We start from the raw sequence: 13,194 nt of genomic DNA on the forward strand, positions 1-13,194 counted from the left end.
CCTTTTCATATTAGCACTGCTATTCTAAAATGCTGTGGTTGGGATTGTGCAACTAGGAGCACAGAAAGATGACAAAATATCTTGTCCTGGTGGTTGTGGATGGCTTCTTTGTTTGGTATTTTATTTTTTTTCTTATAAGCAAATATTTTTTTTTAAAAATCCTGTTTTGTTCAGGTCCTTTTAATAGGAAAATCCATAAACTTCTTGCATCAAGTTTGTCATGACCAAACTCCATCCACAAAGATGATTGCTGTTGCAAAATCTGCAGAGTCTTCAAAAGATGGTACAGTATTAATGTTATTCAGTATTTCCCCTTTGGACTGACCTCCCATACTCTATGTGGTTTAGACTGTAAGCTGGATGGCGGGGTGGAAAGGAGTACAGAAATCCCATCTGCCTTAAAGTATAGATAAATTAATGTATACTTGTTTTTTACAAAAGATGTATGTTGATGCATGTGTATAATTTTGTTAATTTGATAGGTTTGCTGGATGATTGTTTATGTACTGAATTAGTGAATGAAACAATTTTAAAAAGTTTGCCTTTAGCTGCCTCGGCTGGGCTGGGAGCAGGGATATTCTTGAGTGCTGCAATAAGGATTTAGTATGTTTACGTCTCATCAAATATACTCCATCATACAATTCCATAATATTCAGTTAATTCTGTGGTCGAAAAATAAAGATACTCAGTTAGTTGTAAATAATGGAATAAGCAGTAAAAACAGAACAGAAGCCTTTCTAGCCTTTCTGTAAATGCACTATATCAATATGTCAGAAAGTAGGTGGAAGGTTAGTAAAATTCTTTTTGAAGATTACCTAAAAATGGGATTGCCATTCATCCAACTGATGGACATGGAACCAAAACTTAACTGTTAAATTCTTTCAGGTAATTTTGTTTTATTTAGAATAGAACTCAGTGAATGAGAACTTCTATACCATTTGTGGTTATTTTTTGGTGGCATATTTGTTGCAATGAAATCAACATTATTATGATGAAAGGTAGCAAATAGTAAACATCTAAACCAAGGACACTTGGTCTAAATACTAAGCAAAGAATGTGTAGGATGCTGCTACATCTCCAAGAAAGAGCAGATTGCTGCCTTCTGGTGGAAGGGGTATTTTGCTACTGTAACTTCTTTTGATAACTTGTTTAATATACCAAAGATAGTCTAACTGTTGAGATATAGCTCGCTGAGATAAATGTTCTGATGCTAATTTAAATATTTTTCTGTCAAATTATTGTTTTCAAAGAACATACTTAACATTTTATAACATAATAATACTTATATATGACTTCAAAGCTTGTGTATATGGGGTTGTTAGGTTTAGATTTGTTGGGCTTTTTTCACCTCCAAATAACCTTGGATTAGTTTTAGTATTAACTCTTCATAGTGTGGGCTTCTGGCATGAGTACCTCCGTGAAAAACGTTCTAGTGATAAAATCCCATTCATATCTGGAAGAATATGTCTTCTAATGTGATTTTTGTACCATGTTCAGTGCTTGCTAGTCAAAGATAAGCCTAAAGTGCAGAAAGGGGTCAGGGTTAAGTGAATAAGGGCTGTAAATGCATTTGAACAATCATCTTGCCAGCTACTCCTGGAAAAAAGGAAAAAACCATTCTTTAGCTGCACTACTTTCACCACTTTATACAGCATTTATGACCACGCTTTTCCAATATTTCTTTAAGTTTGCACTTGTTTCTCTCTCTCCTTGATTGAATGGAAGATCTGCACAAATAAAGGCTTCCTATTATGTAGGGGATGAGAGCTTCAAAGCACACCTACATTATCCTAAGTGCTGAGAATAACTGTTTGAGACAGAAATGTAGTTTTAGAAATATATTACTCTATCTGCAGTGTGCTGAAGGCGTGCTGAGCTTGCAGGTGGCAGCCTAATACCTCATGGTATTGCACTGCTTTAATTCTGCATGAAACTGCATTTTTGTTTAGGGTATTTTACCCATTAATCCTGAAAGATCATTCTAAGTCAGGGATGTTGGGAATGCTTCCTTTTGTGCTTGTTTGTGCCATCTAACAGTATCCTGAAAGTCCCTTTAGATAATTACTTATTATTAAGATAATGGAAAGCTAGGATGCCAGCCTGAGTTCTGGATGCTTTTTCTCATTTTAAATCTGAACATTTCATGGGTTTGGCTGTATTATTTATTTCTTTCATTTGCTTTGGAACCTTAACTATCATCTTTCCCCAGTTTCCTTTTGATGCTGAAATAATTGTGGTGTGGAAAACTGTCTGAACATGTATTAAAACAAGAAGTCTGACATAACTGTGTAGAAGTTGGTCATCCTGCCTGGCAGAGAATTGTAGCATTTGGGAAAGAGGAACAGTAAAAAAGGCCAATAAAGTGACCTCAGCTCTAACATGTAGCTGTCTGTAGTTTGGGGACTTCTGGACCATGAATGACACTATATCCACTATGACCTGCCTGTCAGTGATTTTAGTCTGACCCTTTCTTTATCCACTTCTGGCTCTTCACTGTTCTGAGATAATTTTGCACAGTTTTCAAAACTTGTGCCTAAGCCTTGTGTTTGTTGATGTAAACAACCTTTTTAGCAGTTTTGTATGTCAGACAGGAATGCTGTGTTTTGCCTGTGCTGGGGGCTGTGTGTGTATGCAGAGGTGGTGCATTACAGCTACAGATGTAAACTTGACTTTCCAGTCTGAGGTAAAGGGCTGTGGCCAGATCACTACCTTCAAGGCAATAGGATCAGTACTAAGGAGAGGGGAAAGACTGCTTTTTCTGCTTGAGATAGTAAGAAATTGAGACTGGTGTGTGTATCCCAGAGCTACTGCTTAGACACACACACCTCTGTGTGAGTGGAGACAGGCCCAGCATGCCTCACATGCTGGGCTGGCTATAGACAAGCCAGGGAGTTGCCTGCTGGCTTTGCTTGTGCCTTGAGCCAGTGCTAGGCCCAGCCTCTGTATCCAGAGGCTGAAGAGATCAACTGGTGACTCTTTCTGGCTTGGCCTTTTCCTTCTCTTGTTTTGCCTGCAAAGCTTGCAGCACCTTGAGCAAAGACACTTGCACTTACTGCAGGCTGTATTAATTCTCACATCCCTAAGGTTGATATGTGCTGCTTGACTAAGTAGTATTTCTCTAGTCAAAGGATTTTAAGCACAGCAATGTATTATAAAAGTGTCATCTCTTTGACATCTCTTGAACTTTTTGTGTCTTACGGAGAGTTTCACTGGTTACTGAATGATAGTTTGGAAATTTCCAAGAATGTCAGTGAACCAGACTTTTAGACTTCCCTTCTTAGAGAGTGAATTCTTTATTAGAGCCACTGGTTATTTTTTTCTATTCATAAGCCTTTTATTAATTGGGTAGTTCAAGTGGGAGTATATTCTTTAATGCTAAAGAAGGTCTGAATCTTATGATAGCTGGCAATCCAGTGTTTGGAGTATTGCTCCATATTGCCTGAAGAGGCCACAGTTGCTATCTCATAACAATTTTACTGGAGTTCCTTTCTTGATGAGCTTGTCGTTGTAGAAAACAGTGAAATAAGCTTCCTACTACTTTCTACTGCTTCCTGCTTTCTGTCCCCAAACTGCCATGCATAAAAGATGGAGAGAAAATGTCAGGTTGCTGGCTGTCCCCCACATAACTCCAGCACATTCCCTTTTCTCTCATTCTCTTATCTATGGAAGCTCTCTTCTGTTGAGTGTTTTAACAGTCTGATTCTTTGATTTATTTTTCCCCACACCCTTAGAAGTGCCTTCTGATTTAGATTCCGCCCATCAAAGGTTTTTCCTAATTCTGGGCTTTTAGAGTTCGATAAATGATTTGATTTGTAAACTGCAGTATTTCAGCAAGCTTGAAAATCCCCAACTTCTTGTATACATAACATGAGCTTCAACTGGCAAGTACAATCTGGGCACAGATTAAAAGTAATATTGTTGAAGTGCTTTAGACTTGCTTTCACTTTGGCTATGGCAAATGTATAACACAGTGGGTCAGAAGAAATGGCAGTTTTTCTGTTTGTGTGTTTCAACTCCAAAGCTTGTTTGCTTCAGTTTTTGAAAAATACTAACTTAATTTTTATTTTTATTTTCTTTTAGCTGCTGATTTGTTCACAGATCTGGAAAACGCATTTCAAGAGAAAATTGATGCAGCTTATTTTGAAACCAGCAAATACCTGCTGGATGTTCTCAATAAGAAGTACAATTTGCTGGAACACATGCAGGCCATGAGGCGCTACTTGTTACTTGGTCAAGGAGACTTTATCAGGCATTTAATGGACTTGCTCAAGTAAGACAATAGGAAGGGTAATTATGTTCAATTTCTGATAATTCTGTGCATGATCAGCACAGAAACTGTTTTGCTTTTTGAAGAGGACCCTCTAAGTACCTTGTTCAATCAAATCTTAGAGTAATAACTTTAAAATTCAATTTTGGGTTTCGTTTCTTTGACCCTGAGGATTAAAACTTGTTCTTCCTTTTTGATAAGTGGTACATACAGTACCATTTGACAAAGTCTTGAAAAGTTGTACTAATACAGATATCTTTATGTTGGCCCTGTGACAGCTTCGAGGATGTTGGCACTTCTCTTGGTCCTGTCAGCAAATTTCAGCAGAAACATTCTGCTTCTGATGCTGCTGATGAGCTTGGCTGGAATTATTAGGCCTCTATATTTTGGAGGTGTTTGGTCTAAAACATAGTGTCAAAACCTTCAGAGTAATTTGAAAAATCTATTTGATTCCTCACCAGCTTCTGTTTCAAGCATCCGGTGCACCCACAGCTACTGAATCCAATTCTTTAGGATTATTTGCAAGTTCATTTTTACATGCTGGTGCTACTGATGAAACTTCTTCCATCAAAAGCATTGGCTTGCAAAGCTTTTCTTTGATCCAGAAGGCAGGCTTTGTAATAAGGCTTTCATTAACTTGTTTGTAAATCAAAATCAACAGTATATGACCATGCTTTTTAATGTGAAGCCGAGTGAGGTTGATTTGTGGAGTCAGTATTACATTTGAGACAGAAGGAGTGAGAAGTTTTCCAGTCTTCTCATTTTTTTAGGGACAGAGAGTATTACAAGAGTTGCCTGTTGCAACTCTTTGGAAAGTTGAAGTTACATAGATGGGGTGGGTTTCTGTCTTCCTGCCAGCACTTCTGAGCCTGTGAGATGGCTATCAGTAAGTTTCTCAAAACTGAAGTGAAATTATTGGTTTGATGTGCTAATGATGTAATCTGCCTCATTTAAGATTTGAATGCAACTCAAATTACAGACTAGCTAAACTAGCAATCCTAGTAACTTCAAATTACTGGCATTAAATGAGGATTAAGTTGCTCCTCATGCTCATATTCAGGAGTGTAGCTGCATGTGAATAGGCATATTCTGCTCATACTCTGTGCAAATATCTTGCTCACTGATTTTCTTCATGATGAAGTCTGAAAGAGTAATAGTTTTGAATTTCGGTTAGAAAAGGGTTTTGCTGTATGCTGCAGTTACTGCTGAATTGCTGCTGCAGAGTATTTCAGTAATGTGCTATGGCTGTTCCATAACCACAGGCCAGAGCTTGCACGTCCAGCTACAACCTTATATCAGCATAATCTGACTGGAATCCTGGAAACAGCGGTGAGGGCCACGAATGCCCAGTTCGATAATCCCGAGATTCTCAAGCGATTGGATGTTCGACTTCTGGAGGTCTGTTGTGTCATGGTGACTCTGGTCTGAAAGATGCCTTTGTTTGTGTGTATACATGCAGACATCTGTATGAAACAGTTTGCATATGTGAATACATTTCCCCCTTCCTTTCCACTGAAGTTTACTTTGAGTAATATAAAGGTCATTTAATAAGTCATCATCTTTTTGCCTTCCCTGTCTATTGTCTATTTGTTTTTCAAGATGTGGATTTACAGCCGTTGACAATATAAGGCTGAGTATTTGAGGCCTAACAGAAATTGATGCTGGTGGTGCTAATTTGAGGTTTTCCAGACAGCTCTTAATGCTGTTGCTCTTAAAAGAATTTGGGCAGGAAAGGGCAGGGTGGGTTGTGTGCCTCCTTCTTGCCTCTAGTTAAGAAAAAGAGAAGCAATGAAAGCACATTTCATGGAAGAGGCCTGTGGTAAGAAACTTGAGTTAATTTGAAATCTTCTATCCCTGAGGTGAGACTTCAGTGATGAACTGTAGCATCTGAAATAAATCTATTTCAGATGCCAAAGAAATTTGTCCTTACTGGTATTTTCATTTACTAGGTTCAGTATTGCAAACATCAGTATTTGTGTGAGATCAGCCTCACCCTTGTATCACACAGTTTGATCCATTTTTGCCTAATCTGCTACTTTCAACAAGAAACTCCTGTATCTCTTGTTGGTGTGGATCCTTGTTTGCTCATAGGCCCTTCAGAATGAAAGAGTAAGCAAGTGATGCTCATCTTCAGCTTTAGTATGCTCTGATTGTACACTGACAGTACCATATCTTTTTAATACAGGTCTCTCCTGGGGACACTGGATGGGATGTCTTCAGCTTGGACTATCATGTTGATGGGCCAATAGCAACGGTAATATCATACACTGCTGGCTGTGAATGTGTTTTGGGTGCTGAATTAAATTGCTATGGGTTTTGTTATTTAAGTAACCTTTTTTTGTTCTGGAGTGTGAAATCAGTTTTTTTTTTTTTTTTCATCTAGGATGTACCCACTGTATCAACAGTTAAGCAAAAATCTCAGTTCTTACCAGTTAGTGTGAGTGCTGAAAAGCTACATTTAAAACAATCATTACTGAAAATCAGTAATTAATTTGTTCCAGCACAGTTTTTAGCAAGGACTTAATAAATTGAGTGCTCCTATTCTTTTATAATTACTCATCTGTAGATACTAATTTGGGAAAATTTGAAAGGAACTGAGGAATGTATTTGTGGAGAACTTACTTATGCTGTCTAAATGGCATTTGATAGGTAGTTGCATTGTTTATCTGAATGTATTTAGCCTCTATAAAGAACTTTTTTTTTAAGCAGGACAAACTGTGAGTTTGACCAGCAGAAGGAATTTTCTTATGCAGTTTCAAAACAGGCTTAGGCTTAGTTTTGTTCACCCCTTCTTACACTTCCAGCAGTGCCCTGTTCAGTCCTCAAGGAGGGATCTTTCCAAAAGCTCTGGGATTTCCTGGAAACTTTTTTTTTACAATATTTACCAATAAACTGCATAGATCAGATAAGATGAACTGTGAAGTTGTTCTTGGTACTTCAGGACATACAGTGCGTCTATTAATTTGTACTGGGATTTTCTTTGTTTTGTAGGTATTTACACGTGAGTGCATGAGCCACTATCTAAGGGTATTTAATTTCCTTTGGAGAGCAAAGAGAATGGAGTATATTCTTACTGATATATGGAAAGGGCACATGTGCAATGCAAAGCTTCTGAAAAGTATGCCAGGTGAGAGGTGTCCAGATGGATGACATGCTTGTAAAATGGATACAGATGACTGCATCTTATTTTAAACTGCATGTTAAGAGGGAAAAGAGTGTCTGATGAATTATGTACAGATTAATTTTGCATTTTAGTGCTCCTCTTGACTGGCTGTTTAATGGTAGATGGTGGTAAGGATGATCAAAGTAAAATAACATAATTGTAAATAGAAGTTTCCTATCTGTTGTTTTACTTAATCATTGATTCCTGTCTTGAAAAGCTGCACTAATCAAAGTATTTTTATGCTGGCCTGGTTGTGAGACTGTAAGTCTTCCATCCCTTTGTATTCATCTTCCTTGATGCCTTCTTATTTGTACCCCGTGTCTCCCTCTTTCTTATGCTGTCTGTTAACTATTAAGTCTCATGCATGCACAGTTCTGAGTTTACTAGTTTTACCTTTACTTATTCCCTCTGCTTTTGTTTAGCTAAGAACAGAAGAGGCTAAGAAGAGAAAGATGTTTGAGAAGAAATAGGAAAGCTCTGAAATGTAGTGGCTCCTGGTATATGTTTCATGGACCAGGACTTTTTGATCCTATTTCTCAGCTAGAGAATATAGCCATATTTGTGAGCATCTGTACTGGCTCACTCTTGAAATTTTTTTTTACATCTATCTACATGTCTTTCAGTAAAAAATAACTATTGAGAGTTACCCTTTATTATGGCATAGTAATACATAAAAATTTATTGTTTTATAATTAAGAATTTCTGGTGGGTGGGAGAGGACACCTGGCCTCAGAATGTCACTGCTGCTACCATCTAAGATTAGTGGCTGTGTTATGCAGTATTCAATATGGTGAAAAGAATTTACCAAGCTGATTTGTTGTTGGCTCTGCTTGTCCTTGCAGTCTTTAACATGCTGTCTCTTTGGATTTTTTACAGAGCTTTCTGGTGTGCTGCATCAGTGTCACGTTCTGGCATCAGAAATGGTCCATTTCATTCATCAAATGCAGTATTACATTACATTTGAGGTATACTCTACCCACACAATTAATTACTTAGAAAATGAAGTACTTGCAATAGTCTGTGTGTGTTGTGTGTCTTAAATTTCAACGAGCTTGTCATCTAGCAAATCAAAAGAGCCCAATCCTGTATCATTGCTCCAGGTGCTTGAATGTTCATGGGATGAACTCTGGAACAAGGTCCAACAAGCACAGGACTTGGATCACATCATTGCAGCTCATGAAGTTTTTCTGGACACAATCATAGCTCGGTGCTTGCTGGATAGTGATTCCAGGGTGAGTCTTCTCCTTTGCATGTAATTGTAACTTTATGATCTTGGCATATATGTCAGGAACAACCTTCTTTAACATTGTAGGGGCAAAGGGAAAAGTCATTTTTATTCCACTGATGTAAGATTTTATAATGGTGGTTCAGTACCTACTGCCCAGACATAGGAACACATGTTGATAATAAAGCTTGCTGTAGTGTGGGCCAGTTCTTTTTCATCCTGAGAAGCTGTGTGAGCATGGAACAACTGGCTTAGGGCTTTGCAGAACATTCTCTCCAGCTGTGTAAAAAAGATTTTTTTTCTTTTAGGTTTTTTTTTTTTTTTACTTTTTTCTTTGCTCCTTTTCTGGAGAAGGGTGGTAACTTAAAACTCTTGTGCTGTACAGCTGTTTAATTATTTTGTTACCTATCTCACAGGTACTTCTCAATCAGCTTCGAGCAGTTTTTGACCAGATCATTGAGCTCCAGAATGCCCAAGATGCAATGTACAGAGCTGCTCTGGAGGAGCTGCAGCTGAGGTTGCAGTTTGAAGAGAGGAAAAAACAGCGTGAGCTTGAGGTACAAGAAGGACATTTCTAGAAAGTGAAAATGAATGGAGGCTTTTGATATATGGAGGATTTTAGATACCATTTAGCAGTGCAGTAAAAATGAGAAATGTAGTTGGCACAGATGTAAAAGTCATCAGAAATTGCTGGTGACTTCAGGCAAAACAGCTGAGTGGTGTTTTTGATTTCTGTCTTGCCCAAAATCTGAGTTGATTTTTCTAGTGGACTTTGGAGGATGAGAAATTTTGGGCTCTTTTAGATGAAGTAAATGGAACCCAAAAAATGCTGTAGCTCCATGTCTGCCTCCTTGCTGCAAGACTGACATGCAGTGTTGGTGTGAGACTTGCCTTGCTAATAAACCTCTTATTTCTTTTATGTGCTGTATAACCACTAAGGGGGGGTCTCATAGTTTCCATTTTGGAGGCTCTGTGTTTGTCTTTCTGTGGCAATGGTTGGTTTTTATAAACCTGATGTAGCTGGGCAGAAGGTGGCCCAGTTAGCAACTTGAATCATGTGATGCTTCACCTCTCAGCTTGTTTGGTTTCTGTGTAGGGCAAGTGGGGTGTAACTGCATCAGAAGAGGAAGAAGAGAACAAGAGGATCAAAGAATTTCAAGACTCAATACCTAAAATGTGCTCACAGCTGCGAATACTCACTCACTTTTACCAGGTGCCTCTTAAATTATATTTTTCTAAAATATGCTGAGCTTTGTGTGGAAATGAATTTCAAATATTGAGTAGATGGAACTTCTGTATTCGTGTGTGTGCAGTTTGTGGAGCTAGGTCTTTGTTTTTTCCTTCTCTGCTTATAAGCCTGTGTTCACTGTTGGTTAGTAGTCAAAGGTTTTGTGATCATTTATATTCCCCAAAGGAGAAGAGTCTTTTCATGTAAGTTGTCTTCTTCCTCCAGTAGCAAAAGTAATAGCTATCTTTTGGTGTAGTCTGAGGGGTAAAAAATAGAGTTCCTTCTGCATTCCTTTTTTTTCCTCACAGTCTTTGCAAGTCATTGCTATTAAAGACTGCAGAAAGTTTCTTATTAAGGACCTGACACTTAAAATTAAGCTCACTGGGGGTGGGGGGCAATGGATAAGATGTTTGGGGTAACATGTTCAGGCTTTCTTCTGTAAGTAATTTATTCTGGCTTTGTCTTTATTTGTTGTGTCTGATGCTAAAGCTACCATTCCCCAGAAAAATGAGCGTAGGCCTTTAAATGTAGGTTGTAAATAAATTATGGTTTATGTGCCCTACAAGATTGCTACAATTTGGCAATGTAGGTTTTGCCTCCTTGGACTGTATTCATTCTGAGCCCTATTATGGATTTTCCAAACAGGATTTCCAGCTTTGGTCACCTTTGGAAGTAATGGAGTGCTCTAGTTATGAGCATGTTCATGTTACTATTTACTGGAGATTAGGAATGAGCTCTTCCAATGAGTCTTCCCATCCTCCCAGAGTCCTCTCCTTTCCTGTGTCCTGTGGGGCTCCTGCAGTGGCGTGTCTAAAGCTGAATGGGAAGATGGGATGCGGAAGTGTACCTCCCACCTGCCAAGTGCAAATCCCCCTTCAAATTGCTCCAAATGCTCAGTGTAGTTGGGTCTGCAGCACTGACTGCCCTCCTGGGCATATGTTTGCTGTTCTGGGTGCCCTGTGCTGCTGTGCAAGCCATATCAAATGGGTGTGTTTGAAGCCAGCAGTGCCCGAATGCTGGCCTGGATGGCATTGTGCCTGCAACATGGACTCAAGGTGGGGTCTCCTGTTGGCACAGGTTGGATCCTGAATGCTGTCCTGAGGCACTGGCACACAGAGGCAGCTGCTCTGCAGCCTGGGAGCCTTCAGACAGATGGAGTGTGCCAGCAGGGCACAGGGAGTGGGGAACACACTTTAACAGACCAAGCTGTTTGTACTGAAGACTCTGGCCAGGCTGTTTGCACTGGAGACTCTGGCATGCATAGAAGTTATTTGAAGAGTAAAAGCAAAGCTCTGGGTTTTTGCAGAAAGAGTGAATCCACCATAACTGTTGGATATGAACCCTTGTGCTTGCCTTTTCTCAGATTCTGTCTGTCTGTTTACCTGATCTGTGCACTGCCTGATATTCCTGTTCAAAACACACTGGGGATGCTTCCTTAACTGTCTCTTGGGTTTTTCTTTCCTCTTCAGGGAATCGTCCAGCAGTTCTTGGTCCTGCTGACAACCAGTTCAGACGAGAGCCTTCGGTTCCTGAGCTTCAGGCTGGACTTCAACGAGCACTACAAGGCCCGGGAGCCGCGGCTGCGGGTGTCGCTGGGCACGCGGGGCAGGCGGAGCTCGCACATGTGACACCACTGCCAGGGCCACCACGGCCACCAGCAGTGACACAGTGCAGCCAGACTGTGGCATCGGTGTCTCCACTGCTGCAGACAACACGTTCTCAGCCAGTGCTGGTGTGACACTGCATAGCAGGAAGCAAAAAAAGCAGGGTTTTTTACACTGATGTTTCTAGAATTACCAGACTGTATGGGCTGATTGAACCTCATCCAAACAACTGGTTAAACCATCCTTTTAAATAAATGCCAATTTTATTTGAAGCTTTCTGAGCTTTTTCCACTGTAACTTATATCTGTGTCAAAAAAAATCACATGTTCTTTTGTTTATAGAAAGCACCATTTCCTTTTTTAATAAGAAAATAAGAAGGTTATTTTTTCTATATGTACTTGTTCTATTTGAAGAGAGCTTTTGTTAAAGCCAACAGATCAGGACCCAGACCTATTGTCCTTGTTAAGAAGCTATACAGCATTTCGTTATGCTGATTTTCAGTGTTGTGATGTGTTTGACTGTGTGAGAAACTTTGTATCAGGAGACATAAAGTTATATTTAATTTTTTTGTTGTTTTCAAAGTTAAAAACCTGGAATAAAAATTTAGTGGGGAAATTCTATGGTTACTGTACAGGAGCAAACTATAAAAGCAGAGTCAGGAGTGTGTCTGTTGCACATAAGAGCTAAAAATGAGGTTAAAGCCTCAGTGAAGGAAAGTGTTGGTCAATCTTGAGTACTTAATGTTCAAAATCAGATATGTAGAAACAAACTGACTTGGCTAATGTTGACTTCATTCTCTTCACTTTCCTATTTTTTTCATTGTAAATATTTATATATTGCTGTCCAGATGTTGGGGAGAGGGGGATTCTTCTTTTGCAAAGTTGTCATTATATCAGGTCATTTATTATGTTCCACAAGTGCGAGCTTAGAAAAATAAAAACACAATTATCTTTCACACAAGTGTGTTGCTTTTTGTAATTGAAAGTTTATAATTTTTTTCACAGGTTAAGAAAGGAGAACCTTCCAGTTAGAACAATACTGATTTATATAACCCTTCCCATTGCAGGATTTTGGTACTAGTCTTATATTTACTGAGAGTTGTGTGCAGTTAATAAACAATTACCCTCAGATCAACCAGGTCTGGGGCCTTTTTTGCCTTTTGCCCTTACTCTGCTGGAACCCTTGGGAGTCAGAGACACCTGCCAGCCATGCAGGTAAGGCTGCTGTGAATCATCATGGCAGTGAGCTCTGATGGGGACTGTGCTGACTTGCAGCCCTGGACTAGCTGGTTTGCTCTCTGGACCCCAGGATTCCTGTTGTGCAGGCCTCAGAATCCTTGCTTTTATTAAAAGGTGAAAGGCTTTTTCACCTTGTGCCCTGCTGGTGCAGGTGCTGTCACTGGGTGTAGTGTGCAGGCAGCATTTCAGCTGTGAGCAAGGATAGCCTCTGTGAGCCAAGGGAAAGCTGGAGGATGCTGAGCTTGGCATCATAAGGTCATGGATCACTGATAGGCAGGAGTAACTCAGTTTTTGCCAGTGTGGTGGGAGCATATTGTGGAAAAGTCTGGAAGAACAGCAAAGATTATTTGGTTGTGTTTTGACCAGAACTTAGAAAAATATTAGCTTCATGAGTGCTCATTTGGCCATGTCTTGCATAATGACATCACTAGACAAGTCAGAGGCCAGAGAGGCAGCACCAGTGTTGGAA

The 13,194-nt window shown here is 39.5% G+C and overlaps 1 protein-coding gene across 1 annotated transcript in view; it reads left to right on the forward strand.

The window, feature by feature from the left end:
- The window catches only part of TUBGCP3 (tubulin gamma complex component 3), a 48,957-nt gene extending 36,510 nt beyond the window's left edge, over positions 1–12,447 (forward strand). Inside the window, exons 13-22 of the mRNA XM_066545308.1 lie at positions 175–283; positions 4,081–4,270; positions 5,530–5,665; positions 6,453–6,521; positions 7,259–7,394; positions 8,307–8,395; positions 8,531–8,662; positions 9,072–9,212; positions 9,752–9,868; positions 11,353–12,447. Of these exons, the coding sequence (XP_066401405.1) occupies positions 175–283; positions 4,081–4,270; positions 5,530–5,665; positions 6,453–6,521; positions 7,259–7,394; positions 8,307–8,395; positions 8,531–8,662; positions 9,072–9,212; positions 9,752–9,868; positions 11,353–11,511 (1,278 nt within the window). The 3' untranslated portion in view covers positions 11,512–12,447. The remainder of the gene's footprint in view (positions 1–174; positions 284–4,080; positions 4,271–5,529; positions 5,666–6,452; positions 6,522–7,258; positions 7,395–8,306; positions 8,396–8,530; positions 8,663–9,071; positions 9,213–9,751; positions 9,869–11,352) is intronic.
- The last annotated feature ends 747 nt before the right edge of the window (positions 12,448–13,194 follow it).

This window comes from Molothrus aeneus, chromosome 2 (assembly GCF_037042795.1).
Source record: "Molothrus aeneus isolate 106 chromosome 2, BPBGC_Maene_1.0, whole genome shotgun sequence".
Taxonomy (NCBI): Eukaryota; Metazoa; Chordata; class Aves; order Passeriformes; family Icteridae; genus Molothrus; species Molothrus aeneus.